Below are 19,271 nucleotides of genomic sequence, written 5' to 3'. Positions count from 1 at the left end.
ATCTGGTACACTAAAACACTTGGATTGAAGACGAGAAAAGATAGTTCTTTGTTTCTGATTTCACTTTTTTGAAGCTGCGGATTCCTATATATATATATAAAAAAAAAAAAAAGGTTTAATGTAAAGGCCTGACGATGATAGGTCTCCTCTGGCTACAGATTGTCAAACCCTTATTAATCATTCTGACGTTTGCGACATCTAGTCTCTAAACAAAAACATTAAAATCTTAAAGGCTAATTTGTAAAGGCTTTGGCAGCTGTGTTAGCTAGAACTATGAACTACAAAGGTTTAATAATCCCGTAGATCTAAATTAGACAATGAAACATAACTCCGATGTGATAAATCGAGAAAAGCTGCAGCAAAACAACAACAACAACAACAACAACACTGAGCCGTTTCAATGATCGGCCACGGAAAGCCGGGCAACACTTTTTCTATTTTGACACTGCAGCTTATAGCTTGTCGACGCGTTTTGAAGGCGAGGAAACATGAGCTAAAGGGTTTATTCCAGATGTAGGAGCAAGCTAAACGGAGCGCTCCGCCACTGCTGCGGTGCCGCTCCAGTGGCCAGGGCTCGGCACAGACACACACGAGATGTTTGATACACAGCGTGACGGCATCAGATGGATGGCGGGGTGGAACACACACCACAGATGTACGAGGCATGGATGATGGGACACAGCACAGGGTGGATAAGAGAGGTGAAGAGGGGGTGTACGGCAACAACACACTTAACAACAGGTGATGGATGCATAGGCGGTGAGCTGCTGGGCCGTGACTGCTGCCTCTCTGCAGAAACGCGCGCGCTTCCTTCCTGTGCCCCCCTACTGTCTACAGCTCTCTTTTAAGATGGAGGTTACTGGTTCAAAGCAGAGGAGGTGTTCTCTGTCGGCCTGAAGCCTCGCTCTTCTTTTATTTTATTTTTTTCTTTCTTCACAGGGAGCAGACAGATTGGAGCTGACAGAGGAGAGAGGTAATGGAGGAGCGGAGTGTAAACATCACTGGCAGAGTCATGAGCTATGCATAAACTACCGCTGCATGTTTTGGAATGGTGGCACTGGCTGTGAACGGGACCCACATTGCATGCAAGACTGGGCCGTTACATTGCAAACAAAGCGTGTTAAGGCCAAGAAGAACAATATTGATACATCCAGCTCTCCCCTCTCCTTTCGCTTCCCAGCACCCCCTTCTCTACGTCTCGACTAAAAGCCAAAATCGAAAACGATGCGGTCTTCGAAGATGGCGATGAGCAGCATGATGCCGAACCCGGTCAGCAGGCCCAGGTTCTGCAGGATAAAGTGTCCCAGCTGGCAGCGCTTGTGGTCCTCACTGTCCCCGTGAAGCATTTCTGGCAGCTGTGAAAGAGACAAAGGGAACCGGTTGGAATCACAAACTGACTTTCCTGGAATTAGCACTGCAGATCAGGAGGCACAGAGAAGAGGACTGGCTGCCCGTGTGGGAGAGGAGGCAGCGAAAGTTAAGCTGATGTTGTTGGGGGGACAATTATCGCCCTGGGGCTGTCAAGAACAGCGTGCCAACTTACCATATCCACCAGAGCCACATAAAGGAACATGCCAGCCGTGATGGCGAAGATCCAGCTGGTGACATTGTGTGTGTACTGGCCCACAGCTGTGCCAATCACCATGCCAACGTAGGCCATGAGGGCGGACAGCAGATTGTAGGCAATGGCCTGCTTCACTGACATCCCCGCTTTCAGCAGCACTGCAAAGTCACCTGTCAGCCAGGAGAGACACACACACACACACACACACACACACACACACACACACACACACACACACACACACACACACACACACACACACACACACACACACACACACACACACACACACACACACACACACACACACACAAGCACACAAGCACACACAAGCACACAAGCACACTTACTTAAACACCATTAAAGCCATCTCCCATGTACCTATCACTTATTCTGACACCATATCCCAACATGCAACACTCAGGGTTCTCTGAGTGAAACCACTCTGTGTCATGAATGATTCTGTTCATTCACAAGTTGTTTATGAACGGTAAAAGTAACAGAAAGTGGAATGCTGCAGCAGTGACAGCCGCGTGTCTAATTTGACGTGACGTGAACTTTGCTGCATTTAAACCCCTCGGTGAACAGCTCGGCCCCTCGTCACGCTCTGGTTTTGCTCTACGCTTTCGGCCGTTTCTTTCGTTCAAAGCAAATTCCCGCCAAACACCTGCCTCCGCTATCCGTCTCTTCAAGCAGGTGGTGAAAACAGACCAGGAGCTGCGCTCTTTCTAAGAAATATGTCTTTAACTCGCCTTCTGATACACTCATTATTACACATGCGTGCCGTAGCCTCTCTAGCCTCTTCAATCATTGCCAGGCCAAATGCGGGAAGAGGCCCAAGTCTCAGCGGAAACGCCCTGGATTTGGAAAGAGAGATGAATACTGAGAAGGGGGTGGCCTACATTTCCTGCACCGTGTAACAAGCGGCCTCTTTTCCTTGCTAATTACCTCAATGAATATATTACCACTCTGCTCTCATCCATCAATCAAACCCAGAGAAGAGCGGGGAGAAGTTAAAGAGAGACAGTCCGCACACACACCTTGCTTTAATGGCCCCTTTTTTTTTTTTTTTCTCTTCAAACTTAAACTCTGGCGTTTCCTGCCTCACTGGTTCCAGTCCGTCTGACAGTCAGACACGCCTGCCGCCACCTCATCTACCGCAATTAACACACCCATCACTGCCAATTAGCTTCACTCTGGGTGGTTAAGAACCCTTATAATCATCATCTTTGCCATCCAGCTGCCAGGCGGGGGACAGCTTTTGTGTTCAGAAGGAGCCGAGAGGGGCACTTGTCAAACTGCTGGGTTCGTCTGACAAGCGGCCCTACAGGGGTGAACGCTCGACGGCAAGTGCGCCTGAAGAGCGGGCGCCGAATCAACAGGAAATGTGAAATAACGCGGGGAGAGGCTGATCTCGCAAATCTTCACATGTCGCTTGAGACGGGATTTGTGCGGCAGTCAACCATCTGGAAACTCGAGTACAGAATCAGAATAGAGACAAAAATGTTGGACCAGAATCAAAGCTCTTCTATACGGTCCTGAAGCCTCACAGATACAGCCGCATGACTGCAGACTGTTTTTGGCATTTAAAAACAGATGAATGCTGGACATAACACACTTAAAAGCAGGTTTCTGCAGCGTTGGTAAACCCCAAATGTGTTTCATCGCTTTTCCTCACGTAGGTGCTTTTAACAAAAGGCCCAATTTTTCCTCTTTTCCCCCCTAAACAGAGCAATAACAGTAGGACAGGATGCTGCTCGTCAAAACAAGGGGGGAGCAGGCAGACAAACGTGGGCTATTATTCACTGGTTCACACTCTGCCGTAATTGACACCGCTATATTCATCAAACGCACAAACGAGGTACGGAAACCACGCTACAACAAGACACATCATTAGTACTGATCTGCTGTGCATGGCCTCATTGTCTGTCTTTTACGCCCCACTCTCGCCACCTCTTCCTCTCTATAAACAAGCCGGCAGAGGAGAGCACTCGGGAGTGAAAAACAAAAAAAGTACTTGGAACAAAAATGTTCACTGTTGCTGAGTCAAACTGAAGCAAACTGGGTCCTCGGAGAGAACAGATTTGAATGCAAATGAACGCACCGGCAGCTGTGCCGTCTTTAAAACCTGACTGTATTGAACAATGCGTGCCAGGCACGGTACATAATCTTCACTGACAGACACGGTGACAAGCCATTTCGCTGCTGTCAGACAAAAGCCATTAATCGGGGGAAAAGTACATTTCTTCTGGGGTGAGGGGGAAGAGTGATGATTATTGACGCCGCTGGATTTTTAAACAAGTTCCAAGGGGCCGAGGGGGCCTGAGACTGCCTCCGATTAAAGTTTCAGTCCGGGTAAGTTTAAAAGAAAAGCGGTTTTGAATGAGGCAGTGATTTAAACACACTGGTTATCATTCTGTGAGCTTACTGCAAGGCCTTCACAATACATCTTTGTTCTACTTGTTGAATACATCAAGTGTGCAAGTGGGTAATGAGAAAATGACTTCTTTTGTTTAGTTTCGTTGACAAATTTTCTGTTGTTGCACTCCACTTACCAAGTTCATGAGGCAGTTCATGGCAGAAAACAGCCACTGATGTACTGATGCCTCCTGTCAGGTTTGCACTGAATGCTGCGCCTGTAGAGACAATGAGTTCAGGAAGTGTTAGGAAGGGAGATAACGCTTGTTTGCTGTTGTGCTGAAAGTCGAGAAGATTGATATCGCTCACATGTCTGTACGCTAAAAGTGAAGCTGGAGCCAATTAGCTTAGCATAAAGACTGGAAACATGGGGAAACGCACACAGCTAGCCTTGGCAGGGCACGGTGGCTTCCTGGAGCCTCTACTCCTAAACACAGAGTCACCACGCCCGACCAAAAATGAGTCCGCCACATAAAACCACAAGGTGTTTTTACACTTCAGTTTTTGTACAGATCATACATTCAAGGCATTTCTCAAAATGTTGAAAAATTAAACTCTTTTATAACCGTTTTTAATGGTACAGTCAATGTGGCAGCAGCATAACGTTAGCAGAGCTTAGAGAATCTAAGCCAGTAACCCTGTAACCATTAACTAATCCTAACTTCTGAACGGGACATGGCATTTCATGAGGCCTTTGTGATGTTTGACATTTTGAGGGAGGCCATTAAATGAGGGTGAAAGCTTCCGAAGTATTCAAGAAAGTTACATTGAGCTTAAAAAAAAAGAAGAAAAGGTTTTGTCTGACGTGTTTGTTGTGGAGTAACAGGAATTCCTGATTTATTGGACACAGTGGACACTGCAGGTAAAAATTCAAACCCGTAGCCTCTTACCTATAGCCAGGCCGTCGCTGAAGTTATGCATGCCATCGCCCATGATGACCATCCAGGCGATGCTGGCTATACCGGCGTCCTTCATCTCCTGGTCTGAGTGGCAGTTCCCACCGTGGGAGTGGCCGTGGCCGTGCGAGTGGCCGTGCTTCTTGGCCTTGCGTCCGTTCTCCTTAGTGGGTGACTGGTGCTCTTGTTGGGGGACCGTGGGTGCCAGAGGCGTCTTGTTGGTGGGAGAGTCGGGCGTCTGGAGCTCCGTGAGCTGCGTGTCGTTGTGACCGTTGTCGCAGGAGACGGCGGTGCTGTCGGGGTCTGGAGGATAGGGGAGATGTTACGGTTACAGTGTACAGCCGCGGAGACAAAGCCCCCTTTTCAGCCAGGCTGAGGCGGAAAGTGCTGTAAAACACTTGCATGACTGAGCGCTTCTTACCTTCACTGAGCGGCTTCAAGTGCAGCCACTCTGCATCTGAGCGCCGATTTAACTTGTGATCGGACAACTTCCTGCCAATCTTGCCCTCCTCGCTCCCCTTCTTCATGCCCTGTGAGCAGAGACACAGTTTTAATGCTCTGTCCACGGAAATTCAATACATGTCCGTTATCAACAAGAACCACACTCAAGGAATATAGCAGACAAAAGCAATCGCTTGTGAGAATTAAGTGTTTATCTTACCCTGTGGTCTTTGTAGTGCTTAAACATGCCGATACAGTGTTCGATGATGAAGAGGAGGTAGATGCCGGCTAGAGCCGTTAGGCCCTTCCACACTCCATCAAAGGCTGTTACCAGATCCGTGTCCTGACTCGTCGCAGGCTCGCTGTGGTCGTGCTGTCCCTGGGACTGTAGACGGGAAGAGGAACATATGACCAATGAGAGGAGGATGGGAGTGAGGGCTGAGGATCACACATCGATCAGAACACAGATTTTATTTCCAAGAGTCACACAGATCGAATCCCTGTTAGGGCTGGGTATCGAATTCGACCGACCAAATTGCCTCCTTAGTATCGAAAAATGTCACTTGATACCAAATTTTAATACCTAAGGAGTAGATCTCATCAGCGTCAGTGAGCCTAGCATGCAACATGCTTCCACCAAGATCTAATAATGCTGCTGATTGGCTGTCTAGCGTTACATCTAATGGAGGTATGCAGGAAAAACCCCAGGGGCTCACGTAGTAGGAGCTAAAAAAAACATTAAAATGAATGTGTCATTTTTATAATTTTTTTATGTTAAAGCTATAGTGAATAGTTTCTGTCTCCCCCATGAGGACATAAGGATGAGGATCTAAGCAATGACAACAGCAGCGTCACTGGATCCACATGACGCAAGCCTTCATTGATGGCGCACCACACCTCCTCCATTACTCTAAATGCCGGACGTCTGCGGACCGGCTGCGTGTCGGCTCCGTGCTCCGCCGTCCGTCAATACCCACCAGGTCCGGATTTGTTGCGGCACGGCTGCGGCCATGACTGACAGCTGAAGTCACGAGGACCCACGAGATCTCGCAAATTCACGTAGAATAGAACCACAAAACCAACAACGGTTAGTTTCCATCCAGAGGAGTAGAGGGGAAACAACTCTGTGCTGTGTTTTCAAGGTGTAGTGCAGGGAAATATGATCCGCCGTGAGCATGGTGGATTTTATTTTGAAAATTAACTGGATGTTTCTTTTGTTTCTGTGCTCGACTTCCTGTCCCGCACTATCTGCCGTGTGCTGAATTGCATTCCAGAAGCTTTTTTCACCTGGGTCTAACATTGGGAGAGTTAGCTAGAGTAGCGTTATCAGCTGAATAGCTTAGCGCAGGGGCTAATGGACCCACGTTTGTATCTTGTAAGTTACCCCACTAATAATGCCCGAAATGATACCAAACGTCTACAAGTAGTACAAATAGGTTATGCTCTCATAAAACGATGGATTGGAAAGTTTGTAAGTACACCAGAAGTTTATGAACACTTGCCTGCTCTCTTCAGCTCTCTGTTGCTGCTGCTGCTACCTGCAGTTAGACAGTGCTTAGGGCCGTCTACAAATTACTACACCGAAAAGAGTTACAACAAAAATATTTATTAATTCAATGATTAAATAACGTAATGTCTCCAAACTTACCTCAATTATTACTTGTCTCCTGCTAGTTATACTACAGCACTTACTTTAAAAAAAAATTTAAATTAATAAATATTTTTGTTGCATCTCTTTTCGGTGTTGTAATTTGTAGACTACCCTAAGCACTCATCTTACAGCAGCAACAACAACAGCAGAGAGCAGAAGCCAGCAGGCAAGTGTTATTTACATAAACTTCTGGTGTACTTACAAACTTTCCAATCCATCGTTTTATGAGAGCATAACCTATATGTACTAGTGTAGACGTTTGGTATCATTTCGGGCATTATTAGTGGGGTAATTTACGAGATACAAACGTGGGTCCGTTAGCCCCTGCGCTAAGCTATTCAGCTGATAACGCTAACTCTCCCAATGTTCGACCCAGGTGAAAAAAGCTTCTGGGGGGGTGTTTGGCTTGAGGTCATGGTGCAAAGGACCCTAGGGTGAATTACTCCGAACCATCACTTTAAGTCAAGCAGGGTTACCCGCGACACTTTGCAGCTTAGGCGGCCGCCTGAGCAAGACGGGCATGCCGCCTTAACTAGGTCGTTTATGCCCTATTGCCTGACTGACAGGCCGAAACACATAGTGTGACTGTGCACACAGATCCACTTGGTGCGTAAGACATGTACTGGTCAGAGCAAGAGGGACTCAAAGTTTTCCGCATCAAGGAAAAATGTTGTGAAAATATCCAGAACGAGGTCTCCTGAGTTAGTTAGAAGTGACCGGCAGAGGCAGCAGCGACACAGTTTCATATTTTGCAAATGTATATGATGATAAGTTATTAAAAGATTCTGTCCCACATTAGCCATACCAAATAAAACTAAAAGTTCATGACACGATGGATTCATCAGGAATACAATTAAATGTTTGCACGTTTAAATGTGATCCTAACTATTTACATTAACAGTTTTATACCAATTATTAAAACTGCAATAATTATATTAGCTGAGTGGTGGAATACAAGAGTTCAGATGAAAGACAATGAAACATAACTTTCTAAGGAAATATTACATTTTTAGGTTGACCCCTGTTTGAGTTACATACAATCACTATATAGGGCATTTGCAGATGATTATCACTTAAATGGGTTACCATAGCCATCTTCAACTCATTAGACCTGATGAATATTATACCAAACGTTTAATGGAAAGGACAGCCAGATATGAAAGGGGAGAGAGAGGGGGAAGACGTGCAGGAAAACCCTGGACCTTCTGCGTCGAGGCATACACCTCTATATATGTGCGCCTGCTCTACCAACTGAGCCAACCCGGCCACACATGACTTTTTGATTAGATCGTACAGATAGTCAGGAACGGTGAGGCACTTAAGAATCACACTTAGACTTTGCTGAAAGTTACTTTCAGCTTCTTTGTACAAAGTCCTACTTTTTACTTAAAAAAAGTTTTTGACTTGTAATTCAAGTTTAGGACCATTTTAAGACCGTTTCTTCGAGGTGTTATGCATACATACCATGACTTTTGTTATACTGTAAATATACAGTAGTTCTCCCGATTGTATTGATATCAACCATTGCTGTGGGTGTGTCCCCAAAGGGTGGAGAAGACAAGAGCGCATCATTTCATTATGTAAAAGACTGCTAAAAGACTATGACTGCTCCACAAAATGGATCATAATTCACTGTACACCAATAGTGTCCTGGCCGTCTGTGGCGTACTCACGTGAGGCAGCAGGTGAAGGAGAGCGTCGCCACTGAGCGTGCCCACGGCCAGCGCCACCAGGAAGGTGAGCAGGAACTTGAAGCAGGATTGTTTGAGGATGGGTACGAGCACCACGCCCAGCAGAGATAGCAGGCTGATGATGGTGATGGACACAAACCCCCACAGCCACACCCACACTGGAGAAAGACACAGAGACAGAGATAATAATAATGTTAATTCAATAATTAACATATACATTTCCTACACAGCAAAGGGTCAGCCCAGCACGTGTTAGCCACATCCGATGCTTTGTAGATGTAAATGACTCGTCAACTGTGACAGTCCATAAAAAGAAGAAAACACCGGACTGGAGCTGCAAAGATTAATCAAATAATCTATTAGTTGTCAACTATTAAATGGCAACTATTTTGACAATCGATTAATCTGTTGAAAAAGTTAAATTCTGATTCCAGCTTATTAGATGTGAATATTTTCTAGTTAGCAAACAACTAACCGGTCATGAAGAGAAAATAATCAGCATATTCATCGACAATGAAAATGATCATTCAGTCCTAAACCGGACTGTCACGATTTCAGCCAGCTGACTTTATCTTTCAGAGGAAAGACACTAAGAGCCACAGCTTTACCATCATTTGGCTGCTGGCTGGAGCTATTCTCTTCCCTATCCTGTTCACATTTTAAGGAAACTATCCTCCTGAGGTTTTCAGCCCATGTGTCCTTGTGATATCACATGACGCCTGAAGCAAGAAATGTGAAGTGACATTTCAGCAGAATTCTACTCGCCTCATTTTTCATTTGGCCCGCAGACATGAAGCAGAAGAGAAAACCGTCAGAAAGGTACACTATCATTTAAACTGTCAGTCCACCTGTCAGCCCAGGACACGTTTCAAAACAAGGCAACGCCGCGTGAGAAAAACTTTGTGATTTGTTTTCGTCACAGAGGACAAAATGTTTAATGTCGTATGAAATTCAATGTCAACACCAAAGCCGGTGGTGTGTTTGCTAAAGCGATGCTGGCTGCTGACATTCAGCTATAGGACATCTATTGACTAGAACGCTACAGAAAAGTGACTTCAGTGAGCCATGTGTCACAACAAAGGCTCTTTAAATATAGTACTGAAAGGTTCTGTTCCTCACAGATTTGGCTGGTTATTATTGTGTAAAACAATGAAACTATTTGGATAATCCATTAATCTGTTTGAGTAATTGTTTTATGGGGGGAAAAAAAGAGTAACAATTCTGATTCCAGGTTCCTAAATGTGAATATTTATTTGTTTCGTCACTACTCTGGGACAGTAAAATGGATATCTTTGAGTTGTGGACAAAACAAGACATTTGAGGTCATCTTGGTCTTTGGGAAACACTGATAGACATTTTTTTTCACAATTTTCTGCCATTTTATAGACCAAACAACTAATCGATTAATCAAGAAAATAATCGCCAATGAAAACAATCGTTAGATGCGGCCCTATCGGTTTGTCAGGGTCAAAGTGCATGACCCTAGGGAAGTATTTGACCATTACTTCACAATATATTATATAATTACATACAATTACAAATATACAATGTATTTCCTCCCAACTGGTCAACCTATTACAAACTACTGAGCACTGATAGAGCTTAATTCATCTAAACAAAAGAAGTTACCATCTAGCCAGAGGGAAGAAATGACTAATAACAGTAAAATCACACTGGCAGACACACTTTCTCTCATCTAATCGGCCCCAGGTGGTGTCGCTTGTGAAGAGATGATCTGAAACATGTCTTATGCCTGACAGAGTGGTCTTTAGAGAGACGGAATCAAGCTGTTACTGTCCCATTACCCAGCTGTAGGATAAAAAATAAAAAAAATAAAAAATAAGTCCCTCCCCTGGCAGCAGCCTCTCCTCTCAGAAAACAGGAGGCTGGAGTTCCTCCTGGGGGGATAGTTTCAACTGATGCGAAGGTCCTGATGCTTAAGCGCTGATTACAGCCACTTGTCATTAGCTCTTGGGAAGCTTGCTACTCAAACCCTGACTCTTAATGCAGGTTTACATCAGGAGGCATTTGGTAGTTTTAATGATGATGGTGTTCATTGCTCCAAAATCTCCCATAAGTGTTAAATCGGGTGGCGATCTGGTGACTGTGTTGGCCAAAGCATATGGCACATCGTTTTCTCATCATTTCTCATACTCATCATACCATTCATGTCCTGTATGGAAACATCTACATTAGTTTGGCTTCTCCACTCATTTATTCAGGCTTTTCCTTCATTGTGTCTGTATGTGTTGCATTTACTTGCTGGCAAAGGAGTCTTGCACCTGGCACTTTAAAAGCTTTCTTTTAAGGCCCAACACAGACCCCTTGCCTTTGCAGTGAAGTCAGTGTACAGGCCACAACTGAGCACCATACTCATCCAGGATCCTTTGAACTATTTGAATTGAAACCATAAGCTACAATATTTTAACAAAAGAGAATATTTATTACACTACTCTCAGCTTTCTCAAGCCCTCTTTTTCTGTACTCACCGAACCGCGCCTCCCCGACACCATGGAAATGCAACACACATTTGTGAACAAAGTCCTCGCAAGTCAGGTAATTTGACAATATGCTAATTAATGCAGATAGGTCATTTGGAGGCTTTAACATATTTTAAAAATATGCAAGCTGGGTTTGTATTTTTATAATTATATTTTCAGCATTGCTTGACATTTACTTAGGTTGGGCGATATCTCTTTGTATTTTTGAAGCAAATACATGTGTGCTCTTCACAGTTTCTTTACAAATCATCATGTATGTTTGTAGATCTTGTTCTGTGCATTTATTTTGGGCACTACTGCTACAGTAAAAAACGTTTTGAATAATGTATGCATACTGCATGTTTTGTGTTTTTCTGAGTACAAGCCAGTCATTGACTTTATTAATGTCTTATAAAGATAAGCCCAATAGACATTAGTAACACTGAGTAACGTGGATCCAGAATCTGTGTCCCTGCTACTTTTCAGCGTCAAAATGACCCCATAGTCAATAGTCTCTATAGTTAGAGGTTAACGGAATGGTTCAATATGTTACACTACATATTGATAACAATAATGTGACAGCATTTTAGATATGACATGTCTTTTCTTTTCTTGTGAAACAATCATTAGCTGATACATAGCCTAGTTTGCTATAAAAGCAAAGGAATGCTCTAGGCTTTATAAGTAGAGCAATAGACCACAGTCCGATATAAAGCACCAGTTAATCCACTGTACACGCTGTGGAGAGAACCTCATCATCACAAACTGGATCGGCTGAATTCATTTCCTCATCGCGGATGAAAGTGTCTTTACTAACCCTCACTTTCTTGTTCTGTCGTTGCCACGGTTTTCAATGTGCCTTACAAAAGTAAAAAGCGCTACAGATGACTGCTTTCTTATTTGCCGCATCAAGCGAAACAATGTGTAACCCTGAGAGGCAACTGTACATCAGCCAGACAGTACATCACCGCAGGTCCTTCACACACAGTTCATCTACTTCTCCATCTCATTACCCCTATGCAGTTGTGGTTGTGTGTGTGTGTGCGTGTGTGTGTCTGTGTGTGTGTGTGTGTGTAGGAGGTGTGCAGGGGGTTGCAGCAGGACGATAGAAGGCGGCGATAAGGGAACAGAAGAGAGAAGATGAGACCCACCGGTCTGTGTCTTCTCTCCAATTACGCATCTCCTGTGAGCCATGGCTCAGAAAAAAAATGGCCCAGGGTGTCGCTTAGGCTCTCCTAATTGGCACAGCGCAAAAAGAGAGGGGAGTGGGGACCGGAGAGAAACCGACTAAAAATCTTCCGAGCTCCCCCATGGATGCCAACAGGAGGTAAACGAGAGGTAGCTTCGCGGCATGTGGTGATGCCTATGGTTGACTCATGGTGCACAATCGCAGGCTCTAGTTTTCCACTAATGAGGAGCCGCTCCTGCCCTTTTGACTTGTTCACGCGGTGTTCCTCGCCGCCATTACCATTTTCCGATGGTGGCACACTGCTGCCTGAGGCACATGTGATACAGGTGTCTCCGGAGAGGAGTGTGTTTAATAATTAAAGATTTAAGAGGCCGTACAGTAAGGGAATTACTCCAATCTCACGGTTGAACTTAAGTGTCCGCTGCTTTGACAGTGCCATTCTGTCCTAAAGTGTTCTTTTTTTAATTTTTTTTATTTTGCAGCTAAAAAACTATTCCGTTGTCATAAAAATGCCACTTTCAGCATCTAATAAAAGGTAAACAAGATGTGCAGAACATCTTATGACCCAAACTTGCCATGTTGTTTACAGTGACAGCTCCCAAACTTCTTGCCTACTTTGCATAACGTGAATAAAAACTAAAATCCAATTACACTGCAGGCATAAATACAGAACACAAGAACAAATGTACCAGGTGTAAAATGCAGCGTGGTCAGATTGATTATCAAACAGGGTTCACAATGCTATTTGATTCCAGGTGGCCATGTGTTATTTATTCCTAGAGATTTACAAGCTCGGCCCACTAATACACACACAGTACCAGGACACAGAAATCCTAAGAAGCAGCCTTTTCTATGGTTGGTGTGTGCAGAAACTGTGATTACTGGTCCTGGTTGGATTTGTAGCCATCTTTTATGGCTTTATGACCTTTATTTCACAACCTGTAACTCATTAACTTAGGGTTGTGATTTTAGATGTTGCTTTCTCATAAACTGTGAAACACTGCGAGGTCCCAGAGCAGGGCTTTATGCTGACCTTCATTCTTTATGGCTAATCTTTCAGCCTCTTTCTTTTTGAATATTATTAATTCATGGATTTGGAAAACAAACTGAAAGAAGAGAGATCACTGCAAGAAACATTTTCCCAACATAAGTGAATAAAAAAAAAAAATAATTCATACAGTAATAGGACCACTTGTTTGCTGCCATGACAACTAAAATGATTGAATAACTAGCATTATGCACAATTTGAGGGTGACGCTGTATGACACTGATACTATAAATCTAGCGTTATAATCAATCACAAAAACTGAAACTCAGCATCTAAACGTCACCGCTGAGTCTCTGACGTTCCGGGTTGTAGCGGCAAACGTAATGGAGACGGCCAAAATACACAGCTACCTAGAAGTCCATAGCCTCGTAGTGGAAAAGTCATGTCACACCACTGGTGGACACACCTTCTCATTCAATGCGTTTCCCTTTTATTTTCATGACTATTTACATTGTAGATTCTCACTGAAGGCATCAAAACTATGAATGAACACATATGGAATTATGTACTTAACAAAAAAGTGTGAAATAACTGAAAACATGTCTTATATTTTAGATTCTTCAAAGTAGCCACCCTTTGCTTTTTTATTAATAAGGGAAATATTCCACTAATTAACCTTGACAAAGCACACCTGTGAAGTGAAAACCATTTCAGGTGACTACCTCATGAAGCTCATTGAGAGAACACCAAGGGTTTGCAGAATTATCAAAAAAGCAAAGGGTGGCTACTTTGAGGAATCTAAAATATAAGACATGTTTTCAGTTATTTCAAACTTGTTAAGTACATAATTCCATATGTGTTCATTCATAGTTTTGATGCCTTCAGTGAGAATCTACAATGTAAATAGTCATGAAAATAAAGAAACACATTGAATGAGGTGTGTCCAAACTTTTGGCCTGTCCTGTATATATATATATATATATATATATATATATATATATATATATATATATATATATATATATATATATATATATATATATATATATATATATATATATCTCTTTGTATGATATTGTATTATATGTATACAGATGCAGAGTTTGTCATTAACATTTCTAAATGTACATACTAGTGTATTATTTCCATGTTTTTGCTATTAATATTATTTTCTTCCTCTTTTTATTATCATCCTTTTTTGTATAGTGGATGGGGGGTTTCCGTGCTACGTTTTTGGTTGGTATATGCTATGTTTATTCCTTCCATTTTTGCTTTTTGATATTGTACAAAAAACAATAAATATATGTTGAAAAGATAAAATGTTTCATGGAAAATCGGGCCAATAGTTATTCTGTAATCCTGCTGACAAAACAGCATACTGAACCGAAAACATAACCTCCTGTTGTGAAAGTAACAAAGGGCACACGTTGTCATAGACACAAAGCACCCTAAGCAACTCGTTAAGTGCTGCAATCAGGTGAGTGAATGATCCTGATTTAGAGTGTCAATCTATGTACTTGAGCTGGAGGTGATATGGCAAATTTGGCTGCCTAATTCATTCAAACATTAACTTTCTCCCAGTGAATATGGCCCAAAGACACACATGCCAGGCTGACTTTTCCACAGCTCTCCTAACACATTCTCTGCCTATCAACTCCTGCTGATGGCTCTTAGTTATGCATTTGCTCACTGGGACTTGTGATTGACTGAAAGAATTAATCAATTCATGATTATGCTAAATACTTGCTGCCTCCACAATCCCATCTCAAAATAGCCAACATATTTGTTCCATGATGATATGGTAACTAGCACAATCACTCTTCCAAAAAATGTGGAGGCTTTAGAGTGGAGGCTTTAGAAGTTGAACAGGTGAAGTGGTCATTCACAGTGCTGGGCTGTCTGAACCCAGAGTCACGCTGGTGTTTTTATGCCATCCACACCTACGTCTGCAGGTGAATGCATTTAACTGCAGTTTATCTATAAGAACAAAATCATAATGTGGGTTTTGACATGTGAGTTTGAGTGCAAGACCAGCCGAGAAAATGAGTGGGTACGTACGGCGGTGACCCTCTTTTCTCCCTCTGCATCTGTCAGCGTGCCCATTAATAAATCATCCAGTCACAGACTGCTCCTGTGGCCACAGTGACTTTCACATTTTCACATTTAGCAGTTTCCAGAAGTGTAAAACTATGTCTAAGAAGCACAATTTCCTGAAAGAAACGCTGGGGGGTTTTGAGAAACCTTAGAATAAAGATTAAACAAAGATGTTTGTACTGGGAAAAGTCTGTGGTAGTGTGGTTTCATACTTGGCAAAGTGTTATAAAGACCAAAGAGCACGGGGAACAACAAACAGGAAAAACAGCTCTTTTATTAGCAGACTGTGCTTCAGTTTGGTGTGACTTTAAAGCTGGTGAGCTAACTATCTAACCAACATTTCTCCAAGCCTGCTTTCTTACATCTAAAGAGACATTACCCTTTCTTTATCTGTAAATAAAAGTTAATTAGGCGTTGGTGTTGTAGAAATACAAGAAGCTTGAGATTAGTCAGCAACAGCCTACTCATTGGTTTTGGAAGATTTCAGCTGTGCTTTCAAACTTCGACTAACTTTCAATATATTCTTTTAAACTAATGCCAGCGTGGTGAGTGTTCACTGCTGCTCTGGATAGCAGACAATGAGAGAAAACTAGCATATCAATTAGAGTGCGGATCGGGCCACATATTTCTGTCCGAACCCGACCAGACCCTGACAGGCATTAAGATATTTATGTCCGAGCCCGACGCAGTTAAAATCTCATTTTTTTCTCATACGAATGACATATGTACATTTTTTGGTGTGGAAAGCCCGCTTTTATTAAGCAACTGTAGGAAGGCATTCAACAGATGAGCGCATCAGCGCACACGGGGCAACAAGCGCACGTTAATAAGCGGTTTTAAATTTAAAATGTTCAATGTGTTAACCTTTCCTGATTGCTTCGTTTCCGACGGTGGTCAGAAAACCAGGGGAGACTCGTTACCTCCAAATCCCGTTTCTGGTGAGCAAATGAATGAGCTTGGCTTTCAGTCTGGGGTTTATTTCGGACACTGCACACACTGTGTACAAAACTTAAACTTATTCCACCAACTCTGCTCCGGTCGCATCTACGCGTCTGCTTCCTCTTTTTCTATCTCTCTTCTGCCCACTTACCACACACAACACACACACACACACACACACACTGAGCTCTCTCTTAAAGGACCCTGATGTGACCGAACCCAACCCGAACCCAAACATCAATTCTAAATATCTGTCTGAACCCGGCCCATCGGGCTCAGGTATCCATCCTCTAATATCAATGTACAGAAATTGAGAAAAGATTGAGCAAACAATGATGGAAAAAGTCAGGGGATTATGGTTACAATTCCTGCTTCACTTCAATTATTATCACTGTAAATAAAAATGGCTTGATTATTTCAAAAAACGTCCTTTCATGCAGGTCTGCCACAAGAGGAGCCCCAGGTTATACATGCTGATAGCATCAGATTATAAAGCTAATGGTTTTTAGTGAGGTCACTGTGGTTTCCTGCCAATGAAGATAGCTGTTGTCTCTGGCCGATGGCAACGGATAAAGACTTACAGCCAACTTTTTTCACTTTTATAGACTAGCACTAAAACTTACCTTCTCATGGTTTTATATTTCATTCTTCAACCTTTTTTTTTTGTAGGGTTTTGAGTCACTGTCTGAGGTACATACGCTCACAGTCATGATGATATCACTGTATTATTGGGCTCAGACTACCAAACAATGGCCTACTGAACAAACATACGTTGTGGTCCAAATGTGATTATGTACTGATGGGTTTAAAGGCAGTTACTTGATACACTGTGCAAATAAAGTTCATTGTGACTCTGTTTTGGCAATAATATGGGTTAAGAACATCACACAATGTTCCAAGATTGATTACTTGCGATATTTAAGCATTACATCTGTGTAGTGAGTGTGTAGTGAGCTATTGATCTTTAAAATCCATTTAAAGTGTAAAAAAAAAAAAATCTGAAATCTTCTGTGATGTTGTTCAGCATGATAGAGCTTCCCAATCTAAGCTACTGTTTGTTTCACTACACCTCAAAAAAGCGTGAAAAATAAATAAAAAGAAGACACAAACTTCACAGGAAAAGGGTATTGTTAAAGAAGAGCTGTTAATGGAATTCCTTTTTAATTGTATGCAGAACAATGGTTAGGCCAAGAGCTTCAGGCTCTGGGGCACCTTGGGCAAACATCAAACCCCTAACTTGCTTAATGAGGTTAAACCCTTCATATTGGCCTTCGTATTCTTAGTATAAAACGTGTCTATCCACAACAATAACAACCCGACAGACATAGAGTCTGCTAGCCTTTCTGGGTCTGGAGTAAGACCCTGAGTGGTGTTTCAAGTACTTTCGAGAGGGCTCTTAGCGGTGTTGACGTTCACGCTTGCTGACATGATTGTTTCTTTCTACATTACTAGTCTTTTCAGTCACAATGCACTAGATCAGTAAGATACTTGGCTCTTACCGGAACTGACGGGCTCCAAGGCTTTCTGCTCCACATCCATCTGGTGGTAATGGCGGATGCAGACACGACTGTCTATCTGGTAAAGCAGGGCAGGACATAGGTAGGTGAACTGGCTGGGCGAGATGAGCGAATCGGGACTCAGGCCGTAGAAGGCGAGGAGCTGAGTCAGGTTCAAACACTGGGAGGAGAAGGAGATCGTAAAGTATAAAGGGAAGGAACCACTGGCCGGTGAACAACTGAAAACTAAATTGTCAATACTGTGACATATAAACTAATAAGCCCTATGTGAGATGTATCCTTTGAATATCAAATACTCACCTCTGTAAACTTAAAAGGCGGCTGTAAAAGCAAAGTATTTAGGCAAATGCATGACTGTTTGGACAATACTGCCATACGGACAGTGGAGGGGAGAAGTTGCTTATGCTACGGCAATGGGCTGCAAACTTTCTGATTTCTATGAAACCCAGCTCTTTAAAGACACAATGAGTAAAAAACAAAACATCGTAAGAATGCATCTAAGAATAAGTTAAGAGAAATAGCGGACGTACTGCCGAAAAAACGTCGTTCCAAAACGTCTTTCACCCGCTGGTGAGCACTGTGTCCCTCGCTGAGCCGGGGAGCCCTGGTAGCTCACCTGGTTGAGCGTGCGCCCCGTGTACCAAGGCTCAGTCCTTACTGCAGCAGCCCGGGTTCAATTCTGACCTGTTGCCCTTTGCTGCATGTCATCCCCCTCTCTCTCCCACTATCCTGTCCTAAGCTGTCCTTTCCAATAAAGGCCAAAAAGCACCCAAAAAATTATCTTAAATTATTTTTCATTTTTTTACAGGCAGTAGTAGTAAATGAGTAACATTTTTATTCCACAATTCTGTGTACGCAAACAAACTTCCTCTTCCTTTGACCAAAATTGGTCAGAATGAATGGCAACAAGGGTTAGAGTTTGCTCCACTGCGCTGTGTCAGTGCTGGAGTGTGGCCTGGCTGCATTGCTTATCTACAGTATGTTGGGATAGGGGGGGAAAAGCTCCGACATGTTTCTTTAAACCAATCACAACCGTTATTGGGCAGCGCTGAGCCCCAGATGCAGCGACGGTGCCTTTGGAAAATTGATAGCGGAGACAGCGGAAAGGGAGGGACATCCAGCGTGTGAGAGACGTGCTGGATGTCAGACTTTAATCCTCGACTGTACATGCAGGAAACCAAACTAAGGTTAGCGTGACAGAAAATAATATTGGTAAATCTCTGAGTATTTCAGAGAATTATGTTGCTAAGACACTGCTCAGGCCATCAACAGGACACTTCAGGCATCATTTTATAATAAAAAAAAGATGTTTTGTCCTATATCAGATAACTGTGCTATGTATATGAATCGGTTTATATTTGAAACAAAAAGTTCTTGCAGTGGAGCTTCTTGCATGTCAGTGT

General features: G+C 43.0%; 1 protein-coding gene across 4 annotated transcripts in view; it reads right to left on the bottom strand.

Moving 5' to 3' along the window:
* Positions 1-713: 713 nt before the first annotated feature.
* Positions 714-19,271, bottom strand: part of slc39a10 (solute carrier family 39 member 10) — a 32,642-nt gene continuing 14,084 nt past the window's right edge. For all 4 annotated transcript variants that reach the window (XM_039817836.1, XM_039817838.1, XM_039817839.1 and 1 more), the window contains exons 3-10: positions 17,851-18,028; positions 8,644-8,819; positions 5,540-5,704; positions 5,300-5,408; positions 4,873-5,181; positions 4,120-4,200; positions 1,544-1,734; positions 714-1,355 (exon numbers count right to left, since the gene is read on the bottom strand). In XM_039817836.1, coding sequence (XP_039673770.1) covers positions 1,203-1,355; positions 1,544-1,734; positions 4,120-4,200; positions 4,873-5,181; positions 5,300-5,408; positions 5,540-5,704; positions 8,644-8,819; positions 17,851-18,028 — 1,362 coding nt within the window. In that variant the 3' untranslated portion in view covers positions 714-1,202. The remainder of the gene's footprint in view (positions 1,356-1,543; positions 1,735-4,119; positions 4,201-4,872; positions 5,182-5,299; positions 5,409-5,539; positions 5,705-8,643; positions 8,820-17,850; positions 18,029-19,271) is intronic.

The sequence above is a fragment of the Perca fluviatilis genome, chromosome 12 (genome assembly GCF_010015445.1).
Source record: "Perca fluviatilis chromosome 12, GENO_Pfluv_1.0, whole genome shotgun sequence".
Classification (NCBI taxonomy): Eukaryota; Metazoa; Chordata; class Actinopteri; order Perciformes; family Percidae; genus Perca; species Perca fluviatilis.
Note: the sequence above shows the minus strand (reverse complement) of the source record. Positions and strands in the feature narration are given on the sequence as shown.